Source organism: Myxocyprinus asiaticus, chromosome 50 (genome assembly GCF_019703515.2).
Source record: "Myxocyprinus asiaticus isolate MX2 ecotype Aquarium Trade chromosome 50, UBuf_Myxa_2, whole genome shotgun sequence".
NCBI classification, from domain to species: Eukaryota; Metazoa; Chordata; class Actinopteri; order Cypriniformes; family Catostomidae; genus Myxocyprinus; species Myxocyprinus asiaticus.
Genome location: NC_059393.1, coordinates 21,247,367 through 21,260,296, shown reverse-complemented (window position 1 = coordinate 21,260,296; position 12,930 = coordinate 21,247,367). Strand labels below are relative to the sequence as shown.

The window sequence follows — 12,930 nt, the reverse complement described above, 5'->3', positions numbered from 1 at the left end:
GACACTATCGGTTAGGTTTAGATTGAAGGTTTAGGATACTAGGTAGGTCGGTTTTGTTGATTTAAAACTTGATAGAGCATTAAACTTTAAAACCTCATCTGTTTGGGAGAACATTTGACTCGCTTTTAGCGCCACACAGTGGACATTTCAGCTGCTACAATACGTGTTAGGAGCTGCGGAATAACATTTTGCAAAAATTTTGTCAGAGTCACATTGCTTTCTTGTTGTGTACGATTCATTAGAAAAATCAAATGTTTTTAATTAGAAATTTAAAACAATTGCGTTAGTAAAGTTTCAAAGTATAATAACAACTTTCCTATTCAGCTGATATTCACCATGCCTTCTTATTTTTCAACTCCTCCCTTCCAACCGCCTGTCTCCATTCTGGTACGGAATGCCCACTTTTCCTGATCCCAGCAATTCCCAGTGGATAAAATCAAGTCCCGCCCTACTTTTTGTCTTGTTGAATATCCTGTTTCACAAGGAAAGATGTAACAGTATTAAAAGTAAAATGGGTTGCAAATTAAATTTTATTTTGACGTCAAAATTGATGTCTCCCTTTTCTCAAATGAAAGCGAGTCAAAACAATGTGCATTTCCAGAACGTTGCATCTAGGAAAAAAGAAACAGTATGTAAAAACACCTCAGAGCTTGTCCCATCTTTGAAAGTTTACCAAATGTAATTATGTATGCATTGCCGTATTGGACGAAAACAAGCGGGCAATAAAGGTGACTGAGTTGGATGTTGACACTTATAAAACCAAGTTAACATGGTTACAGGGACGGATTATCGTGGCAGAGCATTGTGTTTGTGTATGTGATAGGCAGGAGCGGCGAGTGCGAATATGTGTTGTAAAAGAGGAAAAACAAAACAGTGAATGACAGTGAACTCTCACCTCCCTTCAAACGAGAAAAACTCTGGGACGACGTGCTGCCTGACAGCAAAGCACAGACACAAAGCCACCCGCTTCTGGTCTCGGGTGGGAAATGCTGCCCAATGGAAGGAATGTTCTCTTTGTAACTTGGTTTACACAATCAATGCCAAGGAAATTAAATATAGGGGAGACTGGGGTTAGTTGTGACAGGGGAAAGTTGTCAAAAAGGCCTTATCTCGATAACTGATTGGCTGTAAGTCAAATTGCATGAATGCTTTTTTTCCTCTTGCTGTACTTTTGTATGACAATTTCAAACACCTAGTTTGAACACAATAAAACCATACTGGCATATAATTTATAGGTAAATTTTAACCAAAAGGTTGAACCAATTTCAAAGGACTTTTTATTATTGATAGGTTCCACTGTGCCAACTGATAACGCACCCCTCTATTGGGGCATATTGTCACAAAAGGTCAACTTGAGTTCAATGAACTATATCTTTTTAACTGTATCAGTATCTTTTTAGCCATCTTGGTTCCGGAAGTATTTTTCCCATTAATTTCTTCCATATGGATTTCATAAAATCCTTAATAAAAGAGTTGTAATTCATGAACCAAACCAACAAGCTCCGAGGTGAATCACAACATTACAAACTTAGATTTGTAATGCAGCATGTTATCAGAAAATACTGGCAGACAATTTGCATTCTTCTGCACGAAAGCTGTGCATGGGACGCTCTTGGACTTTCCAGCACGACAATGACCCTAAACACAAGGCCAAGTTGACCCTCCAGTGCTTACAGCAGAAAAAGGTGAAGGTTCTGGAGTGGCCATCACAGTCTCCTGACCTTAATATCATCGAGCCACACTGGGGAGATCTCAAATGAGTGGTTCATGCAAGACGACCAAAGACTTTGCATGATCTGGAGGCATTTTGCCAAGACGAATGGGCAGCTATACCACCTGCAAGAATTTGGGGCCTCATAGACAACTATTACAAAAGACTGCACGCTGTCATTGATGCTAAAGGGGGCAATACACAGTATTAAGAACTAAGGGTATGCAGACTTTTGAACAGGGGTCATTTCATTTTTTTCTTTGTTGCCATGTTTTGTTTTATGATTGTGCCATTCTGTTATAACCTACAGTTGAATATGAATCCCATAAGAAATAAAAGAAATGTGTTTTGCCTGCTCACTCATGTTTTCTTTAAAAATGGTACATATATTACCAATTCTCCAAGGGTATGCAAACTTTTGAGCACAACTGTGTATGTATGTATGTGTGTGTGTGTGTGTGTGTGTGTATATATATATATATATATATATATATATATATATATATATATATATATATATATATATATATATATATATATATATATATAAAACTTTTTTTTTTTTTTTTTTTTAAGCAAAGTAGTTATCCAACACCTATATCACCCATGTGAAAAACTATCTGCCCCCTTAAACTTAGCAGCAAAAACTGCAACCAAACGCTTCTGATAACTGGAGATTTTTGGCCCACTCATCTTTGCAGAACTGCTTTAGTCCTGTCCCAGCATCTGCCACAGCATCTTAATCAGGTTCAAGTCAGGACTTTGACTTGGCCACTCCAAAACTTTAATTTTGCTTCTTTTGAGCTATTCAGATGTAGACATACTCCTATGCTTTGGATCATTGTCTTACTGCATAATCCAGTTGCGCTTGAGCTTCAACTCATGGACTGATGACCGGAAGTTCTCCTTTAGGATTTTCTGGTAGAGAGCAGAATTCATGTTCCCTCAATTATTGCAAGTCGCCCTGAAGCAGCAAAGCATCCCCACACCATCACATTACCACCACCATGCTTGACTGTAGGTATGATGTTCTTTTTGTGGAATTCTGTGTTTGATTTACACCAGATGTATTGGGACCCCTGTCTTCCAAACAGTTCCACTTTCGACTCATCAGTCAACAGAACATTCTCCCAAAAGGTTTGAGGATCATCAAGGTGTGTTTTGGCTAAATTCAGACAAGCCTTAATGTTGTTCTGGGTTAGCAGTGGTTTTCACCTCGCCACTCTTCCATGGATGGCATTTTTGGCCAGTGTCTTTCTGATAGTGGAGTCATGAACAGTGACCTTTATTGATGCAAGAGAGGTCTGCAGTTCCTTGGGTGTTGTCCTTGGCTTTTTTGTGACTTCCTGGATGAGTCGTCGCTGTGCTCTTGGAGAAAGTTTGGAAGGTCGGCCACTTCTGGGAAGGTTCACTACTGTGCCAAGTTTTCTCTATTTGGAGGTAATGGCTATCACTGTGGTTCTTTGGAGTCCCTGTGCCTTTGAAATAGCTTTGTAACCTTTCCCAGACTGATGTATTTCAATCACCTTTTTCCTCATTATATCTGGAATTTCTTTCGACCTTGGAATAGTGTGCTACTGGGTGAGACCTTTTAGCCAACTTCATGCTGCTGAAAAAGTTGTATTTAGGTGTTGATTTGATTGAACAGGGCTGGCAGTAATCAGGCCTGGGTGTGTCTATTCCAGCTGAACCCCATTATGAATGCAGTTTCATAGATTTGGGGATTAACTAACTAAGGGGGTAAATAATTTTTCACACAGGCCCAGTTGGTATTGGATAACTTTTTTGCTTCATTAAGTAACATTATCATTAAAAACTGTATTTTGTGTTTATTAACTGCCTTTGTTTTATGTTAGATTTTGTTTGAATTTTTTAAACAATTTAGTATGAGATATTCACAAAAACAGAAGAAATTAGGATGGGGGCAAATACTTTCTTTATAGCACCATAGTTTTTCAGCAGGAATTCCACTATTAAACATGATTTCTTCAAAATAAAGTTGAAATAATGGAAACTGATGTCTTCAACAGAAGCATGTACCATCGATTTACAACCTCAGAGCTCATGGTATTTCAGTCTTTAAAGATTTATGTTATCGTTAAAAATCAATTCCTTTATGGAAAAAATGTATGGGATTTTTACTTCCAGAGCCAGACTGTTGCGCTCTATAGCAAGGAAATGTTCAACAGCTTGTTTTGTAGCCAAGGGTATATACTATACAGAAATTTACTTTCAAAAATTAACATACCCTGAGAAATATTAACTGGAGTAAAAACTGTGATAACTAACTCTGGTCTCCCAAGAACTAAAATATAAAAACAAATAGCCCTGATTTCTCACCGAACACCTTCTGTATGAAGGTTGATTTAGAATAAAGATGTTAACGTGTTGTCAAAGACCAAAACAGATGGACCAGATCCACTAAAGAGGCTCTAAACTCAATCCAGTTAAAGAAGTAAAGTACTCTGCTTCAACATGAGCCTATGAGAACAACAAAGACTATGACAGTGTCCTGCTAGGGTATGATCTGATTCTTCATCTTTAACCATTTCCTTATGCTGCCAGTTCAAGGCAATGAGCATTCAAGCTGAGAAAACAGCAAAGCATAGTACAACAATGTAAAATGTAACATCCCTGGACAGAATTGTAGTTTGACACAAAACACTTCTGAAGCCTTTGAACAAATATCAATAAACTTTTATATTTTGTAGTATTACTATAAATAGCTTGCTAAATGGCTCCACAACCTGACAAACTAATTAAGGCCACTTCCGCACTTATCCATTTTCCATTTCCTAAAGTCATATTTTTCCAAAGTATAGAGTAACTGAGCGTTTTCGGTGGAGGAAAAACGGCATTCTAGTGTGAATAAGAGGCGTAAATATAGCAAAATATCTTCGTTTTCAAACGAAATGTATGAATGTGCACGTGGCCTAAAAGAATATGGACAAATTCAAAACAAAGCAGATTCAAACCAACCCTTATTTTTGCTATTAAAAGGCAAACTGTGTAATTTCTGTGCCACTACTGGCACCAACATAACAACATTAGCTCAACCAATGGTGCGAGTTTGGGGCGGGACTATCTGTTTGATCAACCAATGGCAGAAGGTGGGAGTGCCGCTAGCGACACAGATTACACAATATTTTAGCAAAAATATACTTAACGCACAAACACAGATGCAAAAGTAGAACTAAAAAAAGAGAGATTACAAATATTAAATAATAGGGATGCACCGAAATTTTGACAACTGAAAACTTTCGGCAGAAAATGCCATAAATAGCCCTTTTTGGTTTTGGGCCCGATAAAAAAAAATGTCGAAAATACTGGCCAAAAATTTTAACAGAAAACGTTCTTTGAAAATCCAATAACAGAAACACTGACATAGAAAAAGCAGCATTCGTGTAAAATGATCCTTCATGTTAACGCTGGCTAATGTTGGATGATATATTGACGGCGCTAAAAAAAAGTCACACTTACAGTTGAGACACGAGCACGAGTGTTGCGGAGAAATCCAAATGAACGAACCGAATGAGTCTAATTTAAAATAATAATTTTCGGTTTTCGGCCCAGTGTGTCCAGAATTGTCGATTTTGGCCAAGAATTTTCATTTCGGTGCATTACTAATAAATAAAAATGTCATAAATCTCCCAGAAAACAAACTCTCTGCAGCTTTTATAGCTCACAATTTCAGAAAAATAGCATAAAAACGACCCCTTTTTGTAAACTTCCAACTTCTCTTAAAATACAAATCTCCGCAAACAGATTTGACAATCCAATCAAAGAGGAGATGAAAACTTGTTCCTGATGATTAAAGCTTGTTTTTATTCACTGCCTCAATCTTTTTTCCCCTCGAATTTTTAACAGTTTATTTGAAGGGAGAAGGGTGAAACAATCCTAATCAAATTTACCCGTGAAGTAAAACAAATTAATGTCACCCCCTTTACCTTGTTGAAAGGTTTATTGGCAGAATAGATGAGTATCGCTCACATTTACAGCTCTGTAATTGAGGGAAGAGGCACATGTGTTTCCGCCACACATGTTGGTTGAAATCCCAGTGAGATATGTCGTTCAGTGAAGAAAAAGGAGCTTGTCTTCACCTATTAAATTATTTTATACTATCCTTTTTCTAAAATCAACACCAAGGGTGTCACATCACTGAAGAAAATCAAAAACGTCACTAGCTCTACTTACAAAGAACCGCAGTTTGGTTTTCTATATCTTTATTTAGTTCATACTGTAGTTTTGTTTCTGTAAATTCAACTACTGTAGGCTGTTTCTGTTTATTTATAGCTCAAAAGTTGAAATTAAAATAATAAATTAATAAATGCTCCTGGTCTTATTTTGCACAATATTTGTATTGGATATTATTCTAAGAAGAAACTGTTTTCGTAATTTCATCAAAATGTCAACTTATGGGGCCTGGGTAGCTCAGCGAGTACTGACGCTGACTACCACACCTGGAGTCGCAAGTTCGAATCCAGAGTGTGCTGAGTGAATCCAGCCAGGTCTCCTAAGCAACCAAATTGGCCCAGTTGCTAGGGGGGTAGAGTCACATGGGGTAACCTCCTCGTGGTCGCTATAATGTGGTTCTCGCTCTCGGTGGGGCGCGTGGTGAGTTGTGCGTGGATGCCGTGGAGAATAGCGTGAAGCCTCCACCTGCGCTAGGTCTCCGCGGTAACGTGCTCAACAAGCCATGTGATAAGATGCGTGGATTGACGGTCTCAGACGCGGAGGCAACTGAGATTCCTCCTCCGCCACCCGGATTGAGGCAAGTCACTACATCACCACGAGGGCCTAGAGCGCACTGGGAATTGGGCATTCCAAAAAAAGTCTACTTATTCTGCCACTGAAACAACTTTTTATCCGTTGATGTAACTAAGGCTGCGTGGGCAGGTAAAAATAATATTAACAAATAATATCACAGCTTATCGATCATGATCTAATCAAATCCAGATGGATAAAATCCCACATTATTAACATCACATCACATTATAGAATTTAAACGTGTTGCGAAAGCCATTTCATACTTTTAACAAAACGTATTTTGATTATTGAGTAACAATTCACAGTAAGGTTGTATTTGTTAAAATTAGTTAAAATGAACTAACGGTGAACAATACTTTTACAGCATTAATTTAGCTTGGTCAATTTTCATTTTTAAATATACTAATATATTAAAACCAACTTCCTACATAGGCTAGTTTCATATCTCTCGTATCACTCTGCAGTCTTCTCAAATAGCCTAATTAAATTATTTCATGAAATCAATTGACCAATTTTATGTCTATTTGGCAAACAAAGTTTCATTAAACATTCAAAAGAACCTTTTCAACCATTTGACAGTTCTCAAAATAATCAGGTAGTGTAAACAAAGCAACCAAATGCTCATATGTGCTGAAAGGACCCCAACTCAACACATACTGATCTCTGCATTACTAGCGTGGTTTGACAGAGACATTATGGCATGAGATCACTGACAGATAAAGCCAGATGGGCTCATCAGATCGGATTGTTCAGGCATGTTGTAATAGGCATCGACCTTATTTGTGGGCCTCAACCTAACATTGAGAATGGTGTCAATAAAAGAAACAAGTTACTATGCATCTTTAATCAATGAGCATTGAATAGAGGCGTGACAATGCGAAGTCTTAACAATTCTCCACGTCGAACACGTCAATGTGGAAATTACAACCCCTGTGAAGTGAAATAAGGGAAGGTTGTACCGTTCTCATCCTGGAAAAACACGACACGATAAAACGAGGATCCAGAGTTAAAACTTACATGCTCGTAAAAACAAGATCACAGACATAACCAACTGGGGAAGTCTTAAAATAGTATAATCTATAACATTACACCTTAAAGTTCCTTGGTTTGCACTATCGCTATTAAAATGTGCTGATTATCAGTTGTAAAATTTGTCGTTCATTTTGTTAGTTTCAATATAGGCTAATTAACCCATCTGTTTTTGGATGTGTTCTCTTTTCGTAAAAAAATTAACTTAAGTGTTCGTACTGATTTTTGTGAAAGAAATGGTGTATAGTGTTGCTTTGAGCAACTTGTTTTCAAAAGATAAACAGCAACTATTCATATTTTTAAACATTTACAGTATTTTTGAAATACAGTATCAAAAGGCTCACAGTGGCAAAATTTACGTATTTTAATCACTTGAATGTACAGTTTTACTTAGCACGAAAGATAAGCAGGGATTTGTTTTCCGCATGCTGGTACATGTCGCATGCTGTGTGCATGATGCAAATTTCGGCATCAGCACAATACATGCGCGTCTTTGCATGCGCCTCCCATTGACTGTGCTAAAAGAGTATCATAAAGCAGTCTTAGTGTGCGAAATGGAACGGCACACAGAAAAACAAAGCAAACCCTATCGATAAGCATTGCTTTGTGCAATTATACAAAAGATAAACTGCGATATTTAAGTATTTTAAATATTCAATATAAATGAAGCATAAATAATTCAATATGAAATAAACGTACAAATGTCACCCATTAACTCATATATTCAAACTGTAAAAGTTATTTCTCATGAGTGTTGAATTTTCAAGCGAAATTTTAATTTTTAATGGCACGTCATATCAAGAAAATGGCCACACACCAATGACCAGAAGCTGGTACAAATGCACTGATTTCCTGAGAAAAGCCCACCCTTGAGATTCAGAGAGCTGAACATAGAGCTCACATGCCACATGGCAAATGTTCACCTGGAAGACAAGAGGTCAACAGGCAGCAGACACTGAACCGAGTACCAAACCTCTTAACGGCAAGAGCACCTACAGGGTAGGCCACTTCAAAGACATTCCACACACTTGGAATTCTGGGAGACATACCAAGGCAAACTGCAGAGTGTCGGAAGATCCCAAACAGGACCATGAAGTTGAGGAGACCAAACTACTAACATCTTAATCTTTGAGGTTTTGTAAACGAGAAATATGCTAGTTCACTTTACTCAGATTTGGTGTTTCACTCCTCTAAGTAACATTAAAGCTCTGTTCACAATCTCACAATTAGCTTTTTTTATTTATTTTTTTTTGGGGGGGGGGGGGGGGGATTTTTCCCCTTCTTCTCCCAATTTGGAATGCCCAATTCCCAATGCGCTCTAAGTCCTCATGGTGGCGTAGTGATTCGCCTCAGTCCGTGTGGCGGAGGACGAATCCCAGTTGCCTCCGCATCTGAGACAGTCAACCCGCGCATCTTATCATGTGGCTTGTTGAGCGCGTTGCCACGGAGACATAGCGCATGTGGAGGCTTCACGCCATCCACCGCGGCAACCACGCTCAATTCACCATGTGCCCCACCGAGAACAAACCACATTATAGCGACCACGAGGAGGTTACCCCATGTGACTCTACCCTGCCTAGCAACCGCGCCAATTTGGTTGCTTCGGAGACCTGGCTGGAGTCACTCAGCACGCCCTGGGATTCGAACTAGCGAACTCCAGGGGTGGTAGCCAGTGTATTTTACCACTGAGCTACCCAGGCCCCCCAGCTTTTTTATTGTTAATGATGATGGTTTTTAAATATACTGTTATAAATTCTTCCATAGAAATCAAATCCCTGAAAAAGTAATCAATGTTGGTAATATTAGCCTTGATAGTACTTGGTACCGGATTGAAAAGCAAATGAGTGGTATCAACCATTGCTACTAATGAATTTGGTTTTAATACGCTCTTATGCCATCCACGAACTTGTTGAATGAGTAATGTCAAACTTCCTGAAATGTTCTCCCACTCTACAATTCAAATGGACCTTTGGGATCCAACAGTTGGCCTACTTATTATAAGGAAGTCCAAGTATTTCCAGAGCATTATTTATATCACCATGTTACTATTGCAGACATCGGTCCAGTCCAGTATATCTTTGATATAGCAGCTCTAAAAATCATTAACAGTCGACTATTCTAAGTGTGCCCATAAAAGTGCACAACCTAAATTTAAGAGGATGTTCAGAAAAGGAAAAGGTGAATGGGTTTAGATACAGTGGCTATTAAATCACAGAGCCTTCATATGCAAATCCAATTTAGAGATACTGAGAATACAAAAACTTCTCCTCTGAAAAATGCATCTACAATTCAGCCATAACGGAAAAGAAAACAATTTGTTGGCTCAACAACCACAATGTTTAAAAAAATAAATAAATATCTTCTACTCAGAAATGTACATATCACATGTTTAGCTTTACTTAATTTTCATTAATGTGTACAACACAAAATATACATTTTAAGGTGAACTTAGAGTTCCATAAAGTAAATGAATAATCGCGAGTCCATAAAAAACTGTTCAAGTACAAATCTTATTCGTTTGGCATACCTTTTTGAGTAAATAAAGTGGAATGAACTGATACATATGTGTACATCTAACAACGATTTTCTAGTTGTGCTGACATAAAATGATCATAAGTTGAATTTATTAAAACGCATGATGCAAAAAAGCTAAAACTAAAGTTTAACTGGGGCCTGGGTAACTCAGCGAGTATTGACGATGACTACCACCCCTGGAGTCATGAGTTCGAATCCAGGGTGTGCTGAGTGACTCCAGCAAGGTCTCCTAAGCAACCAAATTGGCCCAGTTGCTAGGGAGGGTAGAGTCACATGGGGTAACCTCCTCATGGTCACGATTAGTGGTTCTCGCTCTCAATGGGGCATGTATTAAGTTGTGCGTGGATTGCGGAGAGTAGCATGAGCCTCCACATGCTGCGAGTCTCCGCAGCGTCATGCACAATGAGCCACGTGATAAGATGCGCAGATTGACGTCTCAGAAGCGGAGGCAACTGGGACTTGTCCTCCACCACCCGGATTGAGGTGAGGAACCACGCCACCACGAGGACCTACTAAGTAGTGGGAATTGGGCATTCCAAATTGGGGAGAAAAGGGAATAAAAAAAACAAATACTATATTTTAAGTAAATTCAACAAATAATTTTTTTCAGTGATGTGATCCAAATTTAACATACTATGTGCTGTTAACACCAAACAATCAATACACATATTGGTAACAAATTATAATAACGAATAGCGGTGCGATATGTGGTTCTAATGCCCGATATCTACAGCAGAAAAAAAAGTGGTTGACGCCGATATAATGCCGATATATTAATAATTGCGATATGTCCAAAACAATCCAATTAATGATCGGAATTGAGAACGTATATTAACAATAAAGAGTTAATAAAAAGGATCAAGCATAAAATATCTGGCAGAACAAAACTGAGCAAGCAATATTTTCCTTCTTTCATTCCATAATTTGGAAATTACAAATTGATAACACACGGGAAAAGACCACACATCTCTACATAGAACCAAAGAAAGCAAATGTAGGCTAATCCTGCACTTATGGGATCTGGGAATCTTCTTAGGTCTTCAACTTGTTTACACGCTTCCAAATAGAACGAGAGGAACGTGCTTGTGCGTTCCCGCGAATGGAATCCTAGCGGGCGCGTTCGCGTGTGCGCGAATCCCGCCGAGTCCAGTCACGAGCGCTAATCCGGCCTTCGGGCTGACGCAAAGAACGCCAGGCCTAAGGAACGGCTCATTTTGAGAGGGGGGGGGGGGGGGTGAATAAAAGTATACATTTAACTCGAAATATTTAAGATTTTATTCTACTAGTGGCGTGTTTTGTATATTTAGGAAATATCGGACTCTTATAATAGCATAGAAATGTCTGTTTTCAGCACAAAAGCAAAATTACAACAATAAAATGCTGGAGACATCCCTCTCCCACACATTCCGGGGATGTACGAAGTCTGCATGGAGTGAATTCCACAAGTCCCCTGTGTTGTAAACTACACCAATGCACTCATACTACGGAATTATATAGCAATATTTTGTGTTCAAAAGTATGTTAATGTGTGTTTGTACTCACTTTCTCCATGTAACGCTCCGCAGTGGCACACAATGTAGACGAAAGTGACCAAAACAACCACAGATGCGTCCAGCCGCATTATGCCTCGCGACACGGTTTAGTTTTCTTGGGCAATTAAATCCACCTCTGGTGTGTTCAAAATCTTTTAAGACCAACAGAAGAGAAGAAAAACGTCTCAATTTAAATGAGACCCCCAAAGAAGGGGACCCAGGGGTCCGGCGTGCCTCAGTTTATTAGGATAATGTCCAATCTAAGTAGCTGTTGCCAATGCAGCATGGGTGAATTTACCATTAAATAACATGATCTTGCACCCTGGTGAAAAATAAGAGAACAAAAATCATTTTGAGAGATTTCGGCTTTGCATCTTCGCTTTCAGTAGATCAGGCTTGTAAAATGTCCATGCATTTCTAGGATAAGTGTACCCAAATGGGTACAGCACGTTGCAACTTTTTCATGCCCCAGGGTTGAAAGGAACCAGTTTGCAAATTCATGAAATAATAATAATACAAACGTGGTTGTCCAGGGCGGGTGTCCCGTTACTAAATGCAAAAAAATATATTCCTAAATGCACACTGAAAATATGTCAATTGACCAAAATCCTAATAATGTGGCAGATTTTAATGCCTCCAAATGGTAGGGACCAAAAAGAAAAAAAGGCGTTATTCCACAGGTCGTTTCATGCACTGCCAAATGTTCCTATCAGAGACAGCTCATCCTATACACATGCATCCACTTCGAGAGGAATTTTTGCGTTCCGTCCACTTGCGATTAAATATGCACGCGCGTTTTTGTATTTTAAAAGCGTTGAAAGCAAAACAAAGATATACAAATTCCCCCAAAGCCTTCGCTTTCAATGCACAATGCTTCCGAAGTGTGTGTGTGCGTACGCGCGTCTCGGCCGCGTTGCAATCTTCCACGTTTATCAACAGACTTGCGTACAACGCGCGTCCGGCCTGCCCATAAAACCACTCAAATCCGTCCGCGAGACCTCAGTGTGCGGTTCTGATGAACTCGTTGGCGTGGGAATGGGCTGAAAGTAGGTAAAACTTCTCTCGTGTTGTCGGCGGTGTAGTTTTCCCCCTCTCGGCTCTCCCTGTGTACCTCCACCAGTAAACAAGTACTGCCAGTCAGCTGGGGCAGAGAAGCGACGGACCGCAAAACCCGGAGCGGATCATGCACGCTGGAATGGAGTCTATCGTGGGAACGTGGAGACTCTCACGTTACCCTCAAAGAGCAAGACACGGATTCATTCATCGCACATGAAGTAAATGAAATGCTTTTTTGTATTTAAGACTTAAATCCAAATAGGGAACTTACGTGCTTGGAATCTGAATCCATGCAATATT

At 39.2% G+C, this 12,930-nt stretch overlaps 1 protein-coding gene across 1 annotated transcript in view; it reads right to left on the bottom strand.

Moving 5' to 3' along the window:
- insrb (insulin receptor b) overlaps window positions 1-12,726 on the bottom strand; it is an 81,557-nt gene extending 68,831 nt beyond the window's left edge. The window contains exon 1 of the mRNA XM_051695468.1: window positions 11,585-12,726. Within this exon, the coding sequence (XP_051551428.1) occupies window positions 11,585-11,663 (79 nt within the window). The 5' untranslated portion in view covers window positions 11,664-12,726. The remainder of the gene's footprint in view (window positions 1-11,584) is intronic.
- Between the last annotated feature and the right edge of the window lie 204 nt (window positions 12,727-12,930).